This window comes from Mesocricetus auratus, unplaced genomic scaffold (genome assembly GCF_017639785.1).
Source record: "Mesocricetus auratus isolate SY011 unplaced genomic scaffold, BCM_Maur_2.0 Super-Scaffold_6730, whole genome shotgun sequence".
Taxonomy (NCBI): domain Eukaryota; kingdom Metazoa; phylum Chordata; class Mammalia; order Rodentia; family Cricetidae; genus Mesocricetus; species Mesocricetus auratus.
In genome coordinates this window covers 3202808-3220495 of record NW_024429184.1, presented here as the reverse complement: position 1 = coordinate 3220495, position 17688 = coordinate 3202808, and the positions used below count along the sequence as shown (strand labels likewise).

Here is a 17688-nt window from a genome sequence, read left to right as displayed (position 1 = left end):
AGACTCCCAATCCTCTGTGAGTGGGGTAACAACCCTGGAATTCTGGGCACAGTTTCCTATGCCACGGTCAGTGAGGACAAGCGTGCCCACTGTGTGATGCTTTCATGGAGAAAACTCGGGTGCCATCATAACCTAAGTGGGAATCAGATGGAGTCTGGGGGACGGGCATCTGGGGCAGGGTCGTCACTAAACGTCCGTGTATAATGGGGGAGGGTGGACGAGCGCAGAACTCACAAACTGTATTGTCTTGTTAACTTCCTCACTCGGGGAGGCTTGATTTCTGGCTTCTCCACGGCTGGCTGAGCTGTTTCCACACGTATAGGAATGGGGCTTCTAGAGACACAGCAAAACCAAACAACAACAAAAGGGTTAGTGTTCTTGTGTCATCCTTCTGGGCTGCTTCTCAGTTAATACACAGCTTACTGACTCTCGTGGCCCAGAAATCCTATTGCTCTGGGCTCTTCTGTTCTACTTAATAACTGATTTTTATATTACAAATGCAGAAAAGCCCAAAATCAAATTAGCAAGCAAAGAACGATAGAGGCGAGTCTGCAGCAAGCGGGGAACTCGGTATTTAACTGGGTGGGGACCCAGTCAAGTCACCTTGTCTCAAAAGCTTGCTCCCTCCCTCAGTGTGAGCGTCTGGTTCATAGCCAGGTCTTGCTATGAAATGAAGAAGAAGAAGAAGAAGAAGAAGAAGAAGAAGAAGAAGAAGAAGAAGAAGAAGAAGAAGAAGAAGAAGAAGAAGAAGAAGAAGAAAAACCCGTGGCTGACGCAGCTTTAGCTCCCAATGTCTGGTAGCCATGATACTTAGTTCAATACCCCACAAGGGCTGTAACTGTAATACACAAGGAAGCTACAGTGAAAAGCAAATACTATATCCACAGTATATAATAAGTGAAAATGTATAACCAGAAGAACCTTAGGACTGTTTCTAAATATTTTAATACTATGGATATGAGATTTTTTAAAAAAGAGACAGCTCAGTGGTTGAGCATGCTTACTGCTCTTCCAAAGGACCTGAGTTCGACTCCCAGCGTCCCTTGCTGGGTGTCTCATGACCCATAATGCCTCCAGAAGATATGACATCTCTTCCAGCCTCTCAGGACACCTATACACAGGTGCACACACACACACACACACACACACACACAAGTAAAAGTAAGAGCACATTCAAGCTCCCTTTTAACTTTTCCTCAATCATTTATGACAACCTAACAGATCTTTTCAAAACTGACTTTTATCATATTTTATTGATTTATTCTCTGCATATGTACAAGCCTATATACGCTCAGAAGCTGGAGAGCAAACAGCATGTAAGAGTTATTCCTCCTCTATCATGTGGGTCTGAGGATTAAACTGAGGTTGTAAGGCTTGACAGTGGCCTTTTAGTCATTTAAACCATCTCCCTAGGCCCCAAACAGTGATTTTAAGAAAAGTCTTTAATATACTCCTAGGGTAATAACTAAACTTCATATTTAAAAAGAAAACAGTAATTACCTCCTAACACCAAAGAGGCATGGAAACAAGTTGAGGCCCTGAGCAAGGGACCCTGACAAATCAACGGACACTTGTGTGATGGGGACGTCCTTCTGTATATACGTTTCTCTTATTGGTTGATGAATAAAACACTGTTTGGCCCAATAGAGGCAGGAAGACATGTGGGACTAGGAGACAAGGAGAATTCTGGGAAAGGTAGGCAGAGAGACACTGCAAGGAGATGCCAGGTAAAAGGAGTAATAGGTCTGGGCATTCTCCAGCAAGCCACAACCACGTGGAAAGACATAGATGTATAGAAATAGGTTAATAGTTACGACAGAGCTAGCCAATAAGAAGCCCTAGCTATCAGCCAACAATTTTACAATTACTACAACTCTGTGTGCTTATTTGGGGGCAAATCAGCTGCAGGACCACGCTGGCAAGAAACTCCAGCAACACCGTACACTTCCATTCTCTCTTCTATTATTAAGTATGCAGCCAGTGCCTGATAAATGACCATCGAATAAACACAGGAAAAAAGAAAAAGGAGTTTGAGTCAGTGTGCTGAATTTGTGGTTCCCTAGGCTAGAACTGCAGAGTAGCTGCGCACGGTCTCTGAAACGACCCTATCTCCTGGGTTCTCAGCAAGATGCAGGGAAGGCCGCTAACGTAAGAGACAGAGCCAAGGCCTGGCTGGATGCAGGGCACCATCCCCACCTCCCCAACCCGGAAGAGTTGCCAGTGGCAGGGTAAGGGGTAGGGGCCAGAAGGAAAGCAGGGAGGGACCTGCCAGGAGGAAGCTCAGGCTGAGTTCACTATGAAGGCCGCCGCGGTCCCTAAAGGTTTCAGTCTGAGGAGTGGCCTTATCAGGTTGGCACTGCGGAAAATGTCCTCAGAGCCATGAAGGGGACGCTGGTGGGAGACAGCCAGGGTATGACTGACCTAGAACAAGAGACGACGAGGGTAGGGAAGTGTTGCGGAGTGTGTGAAGACGTGTTGCTGTGATCTATACAATAAAAAGCTAGGCAGGAGAGACAGGCGGGACTTCCTGGCAAAGACAGGAAGAGGGGACACCAAGCTGTGGGACAAGTTGGGCACACAGAATGGGAGAGGGGTAAAAGCCACGAGGCAGAAAGCAGGTTAATAAACATATGGGTTAATTCGAGTTACAGGAGCTAGCAGGGAAGCAGCTAAGCTAAGGCCAAGCTTTCATAATTAGTAATAAGTCCTCGAGTCCATTATTTGGAGGGCTGGCATCCAAAGACAGTCAGACAAGAGAGCTTGCTATAGGGAAGGGCAGGGATTACGCTTTGGAGATAATACAAAACTCAAATCGATGCCTCGCGATGACTAGTTGGACATGGGGCTGAGGTGGGTGGGTGGGGACGAGGACTCCTGAGTTTCAAGCTTGGGTAGGAAACAGATGACAATGTTGTTCTTCAAGCCTGAAGACAGGTGAAGGAAAGACGGTGGACAGGGTGGGAAAAGTCTTTTGTTTGGTTTGTTTGCTTTTTCCAGTGCAGGGGATGGAACTCGGGCCCTTGAATATGATAGAAAAGAATTATCCAACTCAGCTGACCCCTGAGCCTGAAGTAAATCCCCTAAAAGTCCAGGAAGGAATGTATCCCTGGAGGATGACAAAACTTGGATAAGAATACAGTCATAAGACAACATAGAGAAATGTTAGTTTTTGCCTTGAGCATCAAGTATCGCAAGTCCCCACGACTCCCAGGCATTCACTAAAATTTTCCCTGTCTCCTGCCCCCCCCACTCCTACTCCCATCCCCCGACACATGGATCTCAAGAACTGGGGTGGGGCCCAGGAGTCCAATGTTGTTCTGTTCATCTGTTCTGTGTCGTTGAGGATGGAAACCAGGACCTCCAGCACGCTAGGCAGGCTCTCTACTGAGTTAGCCTCCCCGCAGCCAGCCCTGGGATTTTCCCAGTAAGAGACTGCTGTGCATTTGTGGAGCACCCAAGGGAGCCCCCTGAAGGAGAAAGCCCCCAGATGAAGAAAGTGATGACAGGTCACCCGTCACTAGGACTGAGATGGGGGAGACATGGCCGAGGGCATCAGTGAACCAACCCATGTGGGTCCATGAGGAAGCACAGAAACAACAGGCTCAGGGAAGAGTGGCGAGGAGAAGGGTCCTCTTTCCTGTGTTACCAAGGATGGCTCCCCTCTCCGGGCACAGCTTTTCTGAGCAAGCGTCTCTCCCGGAGGACTGCAAGGTCAGCTCTGCAGAAACCACCCAAGGAGGCTGAGTTCTTCGCTAACACAGCAGGCAGCAATGTCAGTCTGGGACCAAGCAACGCCCTCCAGGCTTAAAGGAAGTCTCTAAACTGGTACCTTTGGGCCCGTATTTCCTCTGCCTTGTTTTCCTTCTCTGCTTTTGCCTCCCTGTTTCCCCAGGAGCGTGATGGGAAGACACGGTATCATCATCATCACCCCCCCCCGTTCAAACAAGAAGCAACAGACCTTACATTAGTATCCTGAAGATTCGGTTTCTTATTGACATTTACAAACGTGGACTCCTCCTTTCCAATCTGTTAAAGAAAACAAGCCAGGCAAACGTTAACTTAGCTCGGCATGTGTAAAAAAAAATGCTTTCAAGTCTCACGCATTCAAAGGATTGCGGAGCTGGGAAGAGTCGTGGACGTAATTTGCCAAGTGTCCCATCATCAACAGCACGCTCTCGCTGTTTACTCAGGAAGCGACAAACGGCAACAAAAAAAGTTTCCCAGGGGTCACCCGTGCTAAGGAGTGAGACGCGTGATCTTTCAAATGCCACCGCCATCCTTTCGGTCACACTTTTACCGGGCACTTGCTATGTGTCAGTCCCTGCCGGAATGAGAAAGGGACGGTGTGGGAAAAAGCCCCGAGAGCAAGAATGGGTGACACAGGCAGGGGTAGCATTGGCAGCCACAGCTTCAAAAGGAACTTGGAACCCTGTACATTCAAGGGACAAACCCGGAAGGAACAGTGTCATTTGACTATGGTACACATCTTATCTTCCTCCCTCTGGTGAGTCCCTGAGAGTGACAAGGGAGGAAGGGACACCCACACAGCCAGCCGAACAGTAATGTACACCGGCAGTCAGTGGGGGAGATGCCCAGCCCACAGCCCTCATGCTCAGCCTCTGCTCTGATTAGGTGATGAGCAAAAACGCCCAGGGTGCTGGCTTGGAGGGCGGCACAGCAGTCCACGCGTGGATACAGTCCCGTCTCCCCACAGAGTCTTTTGCAGAGTCAGCACCACTGGCTTCCTTTCCCTGTACTTGTGCCCTGCACTGACCCTAGGGGTGGGAGCAACTGGTGCTTAGCCCCCCTTGCGCCACAAACTCTCAAAACCACACAAACCCAGGGTCTCTATTGGCAGGGATCCAATAGAGTTCCTGAGAACACCAGTTCTGCGGAGGTCGGGGGGGGGGGGAGCCATTTACAAGGCGGTCCATGCCCTTAGGGCACTAGGAAATAACGCAGGCTCCTTTCTCGCATTCTTGGAATCTATAAGAGGCTCATACACGGCTGTGAAGGGGTGGGGGTTAGGGGGTGGGACCTGGCATCGTATCTAGAGCATCAGGAAGCATCCTGCAGGGCCAGCGTTGCTGGGGCCCCTGATCTCACACCTGCCTCTCCTCTGCTTTCTCCCCTTCCTCTGTCTATCCAGGCAGTGAGGTTTTTCTTCCCTCTGGGTCTGCTTCTCTCCTCTCCCACACGCTACAAAATGAATTACTTTCGACACACAGGGCGTCTTTACCGTTGCAGAAACCTGGATCCTCCACAGGGGACTAAGCGCAGCATGAGACCCCCCCGGAACACGGCAGAGCGACCTGACACACAGACCGCCAACTCCGTAGGCCACGAAGCACACACCAGTTTCACTCGCTTGGTGACAGCACAGAACGGCGCATGGGGAAAAACGGCAGTGGAGGTACGGGTAACGGCGATCGGTTGCGACTGTAACTTGAAACAGCTGAGTTTTTAAGAATGTCTTTTGTTACGCTTACGTGTGTGTGTGTGTGTGCGCGCGTGTGTCTGCTCATGTTAGCACCTGCCCGGTACACACCCAGAGGCCAAAGGACAACTTGGGGGCGGGGAGGAGCTAATGCTCTTCTTCTACCACGTTAGATGCTAGCGTCATCGGGGCTGCCACCAAGCGGCTTTAGCACGTGAGTCACCCTGACAGCCCTGAAACCACCGCTCAGTTTGAGTTGAGAGGTCAACCTGACGACCCTGTAAAGAGTGTCACTGCCATCCCCTTACGGCAGTCAGTCTGTTTGCTGCTCTTACCTGTGTCTCCACAGGATAATGCAAGATGCTGCGTCAGAGCTACACGGTATCCTTTAACCTTCATGGTTGCCCAGGGCGGTGGCTTTTAGCTTGCTTTGCTTTGGTTGCGTTTCTTTGACTTGTGAGTGTGTGAGGTGTACTGGCGTGTGGTGTATGTGCATGAGCGTGTACAGCTGTGCAGAGGCCAGAGAAAGGAGTCGGGCCCTCCTCAGTTACTGTCCACCTCTGAAGGTCCCTTGCTGAACTTCACGCTAGTGGCTTTACAGCCAGGCTGGCACCAAGCAAGCCCCAGCAACCCTGTAAGTGTTGTCTACCCCAGTAAGTGCTGGGGCTACAAGCACGGACGGGATCACACTTGGCATGTATATGCAAGCTGGGATACAAATCCCAGTCCTCAAGCTTGGAGAGAAAATGCTTTTAACCTCTGAGCTGTCTCTTCAGCCCCATGAGAAGAAATCTTACTACACTGTTCCAAGCTGGTCTCTAGCTCCTGGGCTTTAGAGACCTTGTCTCTGTCTTCCCTGTACCTGGGACTACGACTATAGATGTATACCTCCAGACCCAGATAGTCCCCTCCAGACCCAGATAGTCCCCTCCAGACCCAGCTAGTCCCCCTGAGACCCAGCTAGTCCCCTCCAGACCCAGATAGTCCCCTACAGACCCAGCTAGTCCCCTCCAGACCCAGCTAGTCCCCTCCAGACCCAGCTAGTCCCCCCGAGACCCAGCTAGTCCCCTCCAGACCCAGCTAGTCCCCTACAGACCCAGCTAGTCCCCTCCAGACCCAGCTAGTCCCCTACAGACCCAGCTAGTCCCCTCCAGACCCAGCTAGTCCCCTACAGACCCAGCTAGTCCCCTCCAGACCCAGCTAGTCCCTTCCAGACCCAGATAGTCCCCTACAGACCCAGCTAGTCCCCCCAGACCCAGCTAGTCCCTACTTTCCACACAAAACAACTGAGGTTCACAGAAGTTAGAAACAAGTTTAAGGTAACATTACGAAGAAATAGATCAGGGCTCAAACCAGAGTCAGCAATTCTCAACCTGTGGGTCGTGACCCCTTAGGGGCCGGAATGATCTTTCACAGGGGTCACTTAAGACCATCAGAAAACAAAGATCATCAGAAAACACGGATATTTACATTAGGATTCATAAGAGTAGCAAAATTCCAGTTATGAAGCAACGGCATGGCTGGGGGTCACCACGCCATGAGGAACTGTATTGAAGGGTCTCAGTGTTAGGAAGGTCGAGAATCCCTGCACCAGACCACCTGGCTTTCCAACAGGACGTCTACATGTCCTGCTTCCTGTTTACATCACAGCCTCCAAGTGGAAGAAAGCTTGTAAACTTGCTCTTGTTTCTCACGGCGTTTTCTGGGAGGATTTAAGTCATACAGACTGTTAACTGTGTAGACAGCAAACGGAGATATTGCTGAGTGCTTACGTAAGTACAGATAGTAGGTTCTTTAGGCCTGTCTATTCTGACATGTTGTTCTCATGGGCTCTTAGACAACTTAGCTTTTTAAAAAATAGTCTCTGCTGTGTGCGTGTGTTTGTGTATGTGTGTGCACATGTGTGTGATACGCAGGAACGTATGGTTCATGTTATGGTTCACATGTAGGGGTCAGAGGACAACTTGGAGGAGTGTACTGACAGCCAATGGATTTCTCCTTGAACGTTGTCTGTGGCCAGTGCCACTGCCTTAGAACCGTCATTTAGGGCGGCAGAAAAAGTGTAATCAGCAGTCACCGTGGGGTTAGTGGTCCGTGCTATGAGTTTACGGCGTTTATTACACTATTCTCTCCTCTCCAAATCCACCCATTCCTTCTTGGATCTGGGCTGAGAACCAGCAAACTAATTTTTCTTTGCCAGCCGGGGTGGGGGGGGGGGAGGGAATGCTAGAGAGGAGGAACTCAAGGCTTCTTGTTCTGGGTTACCTCAACCTGGTCACGTCAATGCTGGTGGCCCACTCCTCCACAGGAACACCTAAACCATGGTTACAGTACTGCAGCACCAGGGGATCCAGTGTCACCCTGTCCATCACGGACACAGAATCGGCACAGTAGCTCACAAAGTTAGATACCAGAGCGGCTGCGGGGACCTGAGCTCAGGAGTCTTAAGTTTCACCTGCGTGGGACGATTCCCCTGGGCACATCCGTAGAGCATGTGCTCACCGAGCTGTCGGGATGGAAAGCGCTTCCTGAAGTAGCTACCTCATGTAACCTTGGAGCAGTGTGACTCAAAGTGCAGTTCGGAGAGCTGCTTCCACAAGATGCAGATCACTAGCTCCCCCGCCACACACACAGTGACCGACTGAGCCCTCGGGGAAGGGGTGCAGCTCTGCTGAGTGCCCCCCCCACAGTGACCGACTGAGCCCTCGGGGAAGGGGTGCAGCTCTGCTGAGTGCCCCCCCCACACAGTGACCGACTGAGCCCTCGGGGAAGGGGTGCAGCTCTGCTGAGTGCCCCCCACACAGTGACCGACTGAGCCCTCGGGGAAGGGGTGCAGCTCTGCTGAGTGCCCCCCACACACAGTGACCGACTGAGCCCTCGGGGAAGGGGTGCAGCTCTGCTGAGTGCCCCCCCCCACACAGTGACCGACTGAGCCCTCGGGGAAGGGGTGCAGCTCTGCTGAGGCCCCCCCCCACACAGTGACCGACTGAGCCCTCGGGGAAGGGGTGCAGCTCTGCTGAGGGCCCCCCCCACACAGTGACCAACTGAGCCCTCGGGGAAGGGGTGCAGCTCTGCTGAGTGCCCCCCCCACACAGTGACCGACTGAGCCCTCGGGGAAGGGGTGCAGCTCTGCTGAGTGCCCCCCCCCACAGTGACCGACTGAGCCCTCGGGGAAGGGGTGCAGCTCTGCTGAGTGCCCCCCCACACACAGTGACCGACTGAGCCCTCGGGGAAGGGGTGCAGCTCTGCTGAGTGCCCCCCCCACACAGTGACCGACTGAGCCCTCGGGGAAGGGGTGCAGCTCTGCTGAGGGCCTTTAGGCAACCAGCATGAAGAACTGCTGTTTCCCATCCCTCCATCTTCCATTTGCTTGCATTAAGTAATAACTACACTGGCTGGGAATTCTTTGCACAAAAACCCAGGCTTCCTAGAGCCGGTGAGACAGCTCAGCAGGTAAAAAAGTAACTGCTGTGAAAAGCCCAGCAGCCAGAGTTCAAAACTCGGGACCCAAGCGGTGGAAGAGGAGAACTGACTCTCGCAAGTGGTCCTCTGACCTCCGCCTGCTCTCCTTGGAATGGGCCCCTGCACCTCTCCTCACAGAGAAACTAAAGACATAATAAAATCCAGGCTCCCACACCAAGAGGTGGCCCTGTCTCCATACTGGCCCTCGGCTGGTGCTGGGTCACTGCCCTCCTGAGTGGCACCCAGGGCACACAACATGACACCTGAAACCACAGGAGCAGTCACCCCGCGCGTACCTGGGCGTTCACGCGGGAGGCATTCTCCAGCTGTGCTTTCAGAATGTTACACTTGACGTGATCTGCCACGGGAGACGGCAGCAGCGGCGTCTGGAGGGTCTTCTCCGAGACTTTCTTTTCCTCCGCCTGAGACAAAGAGGGGGCAGATTGTGAACACACAGAGGAGGACACCCACTCTTAACTTTCCCCCAGCGAGCATGACGGCAGATAACACAGGGATCTGAGTGTGTGTGTGTGTGTGTGTGTGTGTGTGTGTCCCGACACACTTCCATTTGTGCTGCTGGCTTCCCACACACTACCCCACTGTCTATAGTGAGCAGGGTGATGGGCATACCAGGCATCACGGCGAGGGTTCAAGACAGTTTCAGGCAGCAAGAACCAGTGACAGGACAAGCCCACAGCATCTTCCGCCCAGCCCAGCCTAGGGCTATTTCCCCTCAAACTGCTACCTCTGAGATAGTGAGACACAGGTCTGTAATTTGCAGGTTCAAGGAAAAGAGCAACAAAATGTTTGCTGGCATTTGTTCAGTAAATCTTCCTGGAAACCATGGCTCTCAATTAGAAATCTGGATCTCTGTTACTTCATTAATTAATTTATATGCAGCAGGTGCGACCGGGGCCTCGTGCTCTATCGTGGAGTCACACTCCTGGCCCCTGCATCACATTACTGGACTTCAGAAATTTGTTTGCTACTTATCTCACAACTTCTGCCATCTCCCAAGCGTAAAGTGAGTATGTCCCTAAAGTTCATGTGACTCAGTTAAGGTGGATTAGCTGGGACTATATTTATAATTGAATCATGCTCAAAGAATAATGGTTTTTTTTTTAAATCAAAGGCTTTATAAGTATTGTTGCGGTAGACATGCTATTTACACGGTGATAAAATAAAATTTACTCATCCCTGTGAGTAGCCCTGAAATATCTTGGATGGTATGCGTGCCACTTTGGGGAGATAATATCTAATTGTTCACCATACTGTAGAAGGCCATGGTCATTGCATGTCTCAGCACAATACGATGCTTGACCCAGACTCAGTGCCCAACAAATACCTTCTACAGACAACTATGGTGACACCCATTTATTATCAAAAGAGGTATTATTTTAATAAGAGATGCACAAGACCTCATGATTGCTAATGCTGTCTCAGGAGGTACGGTGGCAGGTCAGCTACCACACACCAAGGCAAGAGGGAAATGTTCCTCAAGTCCTGAAACTACTGTTCTCTAAATCAAAAGCCCCACTGAGGTTAGGCATAGTGGCACTTGTCTATGACCCCAGACTCAGGGGGTGGACACAGGAAGAGCATGAGTTCAAGATGAGCCTTGGGCTATATACTGAGACCCTTGCTTCGGAAAACCATTGGTCACCTTCGTACCCATGGTAGGAATATTATGAAATCCATAGAGGTAGCACAGGGCAAGAAGGTAGCTAATGTATTTAACAAAGAAATGGGGCATGGAATCCAGGAAGGAGCCAAAGGAACCTCCAATAAGCAAGAGGAGAGCTTTGGAGAAAAGAGACTTCAGCAATGCTATTTAGTACCAAACAAAGGCAGGCACTATGTAATAAAGTCTCAGTGGTGTCTCTCTGCAGGGTACCATCCAAAATAGAATATGATGACAACCATGGTAATGGCCACGATGGTGACAACCATGATGATGACGCCGATGACATTGACGGTGATGATAGTGATGACCACAAGGATGATAATGACGGTAATAATGGTGATGATAAAGAAAGATGTCAGTGGCAGATATGTACTAAGAACGTATCATGAGCCAGCCACTGGCCACGTATTTCAAGTGCATGACTCACTGGAGTCTCATTTGTCCATCCTATTTGGAGGTAAGCATCTCTTAAATGTTTTTTTTTTGAGTCTTTATTCATTCACTTAGTGTGTGGGGGTGAGGGGCAGCCAGAGACAGCTTTGGGGAGTCAGGTCTCTCCTTCCACCACCACATGGGGTACAGATATTGAATGTAGGCAGCAGCGCCTCCCATGCTCAGCTATCTTGCTAAGCCACTTTTGCTGGCTTCTCTTGGGGGTCCCTTCATCGTCTCTACTTTGGCAGGAGGCTGGCTATGCAGTCTGGTAGGGCACAAGGTTCAATGCCAGGCTCTCCTCCATCAAAAGGGAAAGATTTACATGATCAGAAGAGAAAATGGAAAACATGTTCCCCGTTTTGTAGATGACAAAAAAAAAAAACCAAATACACACACACACACACACACACACACACACACACACAAAAGCTGGGCCACGGACAGCCACTTGCTTGGGATCGTACAGAGGGAAGCAGAAGGCCCAATGGCCAGGGACGAAGGTTCTGATGAAGTCCAAAGCCAGAGCTCTCAACTTTGCAAAGATGCTAGCTCCCCTAGCTCTCTGCAGCCATCTCCCTGCATAAGAACTCTAAGATGCTCAAATGAGAAAAAAAAGTATGAATGGCTGTTTTTAAATGCTAGATTCTATAAAGTACAGCAAGGTATGCCTGCGAAGTGAGGACAGTAATGACACTAAACTATCGTGCCAGGCCTATGGACATGTCACATGACACGGGATTCACTACCCCAAGGGATAGAGCGTCCTCCTTTAGGGACATAAGTAGCTTACATATAACTTATTATCTTGAAGGTTTACAGTGTGGGTTTAGGGTAATTTATTTTAATTAAATCCAGCTACGTTAGGATATTTATTTCATACTTGAATGGATTTTTCATAGGTACATTTGGAGTTGATTTTAATTGGGGGGGGAGGGTGGCATGTTGGCAAACAGGAATTTAATTAGTTAGGAGCCCATTGGAGGGTTTTGACAATGACTTACGGGGAAGTGGTTACACAGACAGCAATGAAGACCTACTTAAAATAATAGGATGCTGCTAAAATAAGAAAAGAATTCAGCATGGATTTTTCCCCCTTAAATTTAGCCAACCTAAACAGCTGCTTGGGACACACATGTCAAGCTAGCTGGCTTCTGCCCCAGCTGGACAGAGCCGAGAGCGGTACTGCTCGGTTAAGTGAATCACCTCCGTTGAGGACCAACATGAAATCTGCCAAGTTTGTGCATCTTTGCGTGAACCGTTTTTCTTAAAAGGCATCTCTGGTGCTGGGGGAGCGGGGGATGGATTGATCCATCCGTAAAGTACTGGCCTGGCAAGTGTGAGGGCCTGAATCTGAATCCCCAGGAGCCATGTGAAAAGCTGGGCAGGGTGGGGACATTCTGTTATCTCACCGATGACGAGACAAGGGGTCGGAAACCAGCAGATCCCTGGGAGCCTGCAGGACCAGCTAGCCTGGCCTGTGTGGTGAAGTCCCAGGTCATCGAGAGACCCAGTCTCCAACCAAGGTGGAAGCTAGCTGCCTGAGGACCAACACAGAGGTTGTCTGCTGGCCACCACACACTCACACACTCACACTCACATTCACACTCACTCACACATACACACACGCATCCCACGTGCCTGCATATATACAGAGGTGACTGGCTACACAAGAGATTACAAGCACGGCACCAACACTTTTGTGTTGTCTGGTGCTTTTGAATCACCATATTTCATGTTCAGTTCTGAACTGCAGAAAGAGACTATATTGTCCACTGTGGCATTCAAGATTTCAAAACATACAAATAAATGGCAATGGGGTGTTGCTGTTATTAGCTGGGAACAGGCCATCTGTTTGTGGGTGTCACTAGGGACAAGGAAACAATAAGATGTGTATTTAAGCTGTTGGCACAAATAATTAACACATGGGAGATCTGGTGAGACTGAAATTCCTGCTGTCACTTGGAAATAGGTAGGGGAAATCATTTAATTAAAAATGAGAAGTTACAAGCCGGGTGGTGGTGGCGCACGCCTTTAACCCCAGCAAGTGGGGAGGCAGAGGCAAGCAGATCTCTGTGAGTTCAAGGCCAGCCTGGTCTACAAAGTAAGTTCCAGGACAGCCAGAGCTATAAAAAGGAAACCCTGTCTCCAAAAAAAGGGGAAAAAAAAAGAATAAGAAGTTACTGGGGGGCTGGAGAGTTGGCTCAGCAGTTAAGAGCACTGATTACTCTTCCAGAGGAACTGGGTCCAATTCCCAACACCACCCACATGGTGGCTCACAACTATCTGAAACTCCAGTTCCAGGGAACCTGACGGACGGTCTTGAACACAGGCATATACATAGGCGAAACACCAATGTCCATAAAAAAATAAGTATTTTTAAAATTGTTAAAAAATAAAATAGGAAGTTACAAAAACCATAGCAGAACCAGAGGTGATTCCATCCTACACGTGGGGAAAAAAGTTAAGTCATTCAAGTCATTGGGAAGGTGTCACGTGTGAGAAATAGTTTTCTTTTACAATAAAATATTTTACTACATGTATTTATTTATTCTTGAGTATATGCAGAGCTGTGTGTACAGAGGTCAGAGTGGGAGACTTGGGGGAGTCAGTTCTCTCCTTTCACAGCTACAGGGATAGAACTCAAGTCACCAGGCTTGGGTGCAAGTGCCTTTACCCGATACATCCATGAGCTCGCCGGCCCGTGAAATGCTTCCTTAATGCTAACGAATCACATCGGGATTGGAGCTGGGGCTCACTTGGTAGAATGTTTGCCCGGTGTGCACACACCCTTGGGTGTTATCCCCCAACACCACACAAATTGGACATGGTGGTGCATGTCTGCAAAACCAGCAATGGGGAGGCACAGGAAAGGAGGATCAGGGTTCGAGACCATCCTGGAGTAGAGAGCAAGTTCAAGGTCAACACCTTGGTAACACGATACACTTGTCTCAAAATTTCCCTTTTGTAAGCCAGTTGTGGGGGATGGGGGGGGGCTGTTACACCCAGGACTGGTGAGTGGAGACGAGGAGATCCCTGGGGTTTGCCTGTCAGTCAGCCTAGTCTAATAGGCAAGTGTCAGGCCAGGGAGACGCCCTACCTCAAAATAAACTGGATAGGCCCTGATTACCACCACCCAAGGTTGTTCTCTGGCCTGCACACACACACACACACACACACACACACACACACACACACACGCACACTTATACACATGTATGTACACAATATAGATATACTAAAATTAAAATTAAAGATCAAAGAAACACATGGAGTGGCACACTCCCACTGTGTGGGGACAGGGTCAGAGTCACCTGTATAACTGTACCCCTGCAGCTTAGGCGCCTGTAGCGCTACTACAGATTTTCCCTGGTGCTGAGGACGGAAGGCAGGGTCTTGTGCATGCTAAGCATATGCTCTCCCACTGAGCCCCGCCCCCACAGTGAGCTTCTCTGAATGGGACAGAAAGGTGGGAAGGAATAGCTTGAGCTGTCAGAGAAAAGACAGGCGCTCTCCTCCATGTCCCGACTACTGAATGCTTGTGAGTTCTCTGCCAGGCGACATCTTTTGCAAATGAGTTTAGATGCTGTGGAATTCTGGGTAGGCTCCCTGTCAAAAGCAGTGACTGTGTGCACTGTGGAAGAGGGTTAAAACACAAAGGGGCATTGGTGGCGCACGCCTTTAATCCCAGCACTCGGGAGGCAGAGGCAGGCGGATCTCTGCGAGTTCGAGGCCAGCCTGGTCTACAGAGCGAGTTCCAGGACAGGCTCCAAAACAATACAGAGAAACCCTGTCTTGAAAAAGCCAAACCAAACCAAAACAAAGCACAAAGAGCAGCAGAACTATCCAAAGGGAACAGGATATGCTGGGTGCCACCTGGTGCTGCCCATGGCTCACCCATCAAAAAGGCAAGTGGGGCTCTGCTCCTGAAGCGGACGAAGCAGGAAGGGCAAGAAAGCTTGGGGGGGGGCTGGTGCAGTAGGTAAGGCACTTGTGCATGCATGAGAACCTGAGTTCATGGTCCAGAACCCACGGGAAAAGGCCAGGCACAGAGCTGGAGAGATGGCTCAGCAGTGAGAGCTTGCTGCTCTTGCAGAGAATCAAAATTGGGTTCCCACGTTAACTCTGGAACTCCAGTCCTAGGGGACCTAACACCTTCTTCCAGCCTCCACAGGCACACACATGTGTGCATACATCAGCATAGGCACACACATACACATAGATTAAAAAATCTTTTTTTTTTAAAGCTGGGCATGTTGGTGCCTGATGCGTCAGAGACAGGTAGGTGCCCCAGGGGTGGGGCTTGCGAGTCCAGCTTAGACTACTTGGTGAGTCTTGGAGCCAGTAAGAGGTCATGTGCCTGCAAAATAAAGGTGGGCAGCACCTGAGGAGCAAAACCTGAGGTTGTCCTCTGCCCTCTACACGTGAGTGTGCACACACATGCACACATACACATGTACCTGCCCACACGAGTGTATGCATACATATACGTATGTGTACGTACCACACATGTACCTGCATATGAGTGCATGCACACACGAGTATGTGAACGTACACACACACGTACTTGCATGTGAGTATATGCACACATGAGTATTTGTATGTACACACACACATGTACCTGCATGTGATTATATGCACACATGAGTATTTGTATGTACACACACATACCTGCATATGAGTGCATGCACACATGAGTATGTACACACACACATACACCTGCACAAACATGAACATGCACACACACGTGTACTTTTACAAACAGGAACACGCACACACACGCACACACACACACACACACATGCACGGGATGGGAACACCCAAGGTTCAGGTCCCTACTGCAGGGCAGTGCCCTCTACACAGAGCCGGCCTGGCACCTTGTTTATGTTGATGTGCAGGGCAGGCCAGGGTCCGGCAGTCTTCACAGTTTCCAGCTCCAGCTTCTTCAGATGGGCAGCTGCTTCGCTGTACAGGGCAGGTGCTCCTGGACTCAGTTCTACGACACAGCCATGGAAAAGAAAACAGTGGGGGTTGAAACGGCAGCCAGATACGAGGGGGGGCAGAGACACATGCAGGAGCCTGGCTCCCGGATCCATTTCTGCTCCCCCAGCTTGACAAGGCGCAAGAACGCCCGATGTCAATGACTCACAACCTCACACGGGAGCTTGGAGGCCCTGGGCATGCTGTTTGACCTCTGAGCCGCTGAGCCATTTATAAATGGAAATAGAAATCACTTCTCTCACAGGATTGCTGTGCGACTATTCTCATGAAAAGCCCTAAGCGTGCAAAGGCCCTTTACACGCCGAAAAGATGGGTGTCCGGGCTGACAGGCATAACGAGGCACCTTGGAGAATCATGCTATGCCTCTGAAATCGAAGCCATTGGCTCTTGGTATTATATTGCATCTGTTTGCTAACTCACCTCCCCCTAGCTTGGATTTACTCATTAATGCATTAAACATTCACTAAGCATTAAATATTCATCATGAAATAAAGCTTGTGCTTTATTACTTGTTAGCAACTGGCATCTGGGGAGTTGAAATAAACAAATAAGGCATGATTCTCGTGTAAGTGGTGGTGGTGGGGACAGTACACATAAAAGCTCCAGGAGCTTTCCTCATTGCTATAGGCACAAGAGAGAAGATGCCCACCACCACGTTCCGACGGCGGGAGGCGGGAGCATGCAGGGGATGCTGTGCTCAACACGTGAGCCGGCTCCTGAGGGATGGAGAGGCTCACTAGGGCGGAGGAGAAAGCATTGCAGGCAGAGGGAAGAGCAGGCACAAAGGACAGGCTTTGGTTAAAGGACAGAAGTCCCACGCAGCTGGAGTGCATGGAGAGTTGGGGAGGCTGGGGCGGCAGGGTGCGGCTTTGGAGGTCTGCAAGTGACCATGCTCAAAGCGTGGACTTCTCCCGGGGCAGTGAGGACGGGAAGGACTTAATGCTGACATCGGCAGCTTCTAGATGGGGACTGCTTTGGAGGAGGGATCCTGCTAGGAGGCCATGGTCATTGCTTCCATGCAAAGGGATGAGGTGGACGCGGGCAAGGGGCAGCCTGGGCTGTGCGCTTGGATTCTTCACCCCCAAGTGGGCCAGGCATTCCCACCTTCCATTCAGCTAAACTCAGATGTGGTCTGAAGATGAGGGCTGAGGAGCTCAGCCTATCTCAACCGCTCACAGCCTCATGACACATCGGGCTGGAAGGTTCCTTGGTGTTTACTGTACACCCTCTTCTGTTCTCAGAGGGGAGGAAACCCCGAGAGCATCCCGGGCTGCACAACAAGAGTCAGCACCCACGCTCCTCCCCAGGTCTTGCCTTAGCGCTCCCGAGGGCTGGGGGGGGGCGGGGAAGAGGACTGTGTTGCATAAAAGTGGAAAAGGGGCTCCTGGGGGAGGGGCAGGAGGGGGCGGGGGGTGGAGAGACCAGCAAATAGAAACTGTATTTGATAAAGGTCACAGTGAAACTCAATGCCGAATGCTAGTTTAAAAAAAACACAGATTTAGACAAGCAGTAACATAGTAATAAAAATTAAAAGTAAGGGCCATGTATGGTGGGGGCTCACGCCTTTAATCCCAGCACTTGGGAGGCAGAGGCAGGCGGATCTCTGTGAGTGTAAGGCCAGCCTGGTTCTACATAGTAAGAAAAAGCAAAGGAAAGAGAGGAAAAGAGCTAT

General features: G+C 50.3%; 1 protein-coding gene across 3 annotated transcripts in view; it reads right to left on the bottom strand.

The window, feature by feature from the left end:
• Positions 1-17688, bottom strand: part of Epb41l4b (erythrocyte membrane protein band 4.1 like 4B) — a 153079-nt gene that overhangs the window by 29920 nt on the left and 105471 nt on the right. For all 3 annotated transcript variants that reach the window (XM_040738111.1, XM_040738108.1, XM_040738114.1), the window contains exons 17-20: positions 15893-16011; positions 9196-9321; positions 3959-4026; positions 235-333 (exon numbers count right to left, since the gene is read on the bottom strand). In XM_040738111.1, the coding sequence (XP_040594045.1) occupies positions 235-333; positions 3959-4026; positions 9196-9321; positions 15893-16011 (412 nt within the window). The remainder of the gene's footprint in view (positions 1-234; positions 334-3958; positions 4027-9195; positions 9322-15892; positions 16012-17688) is intronic.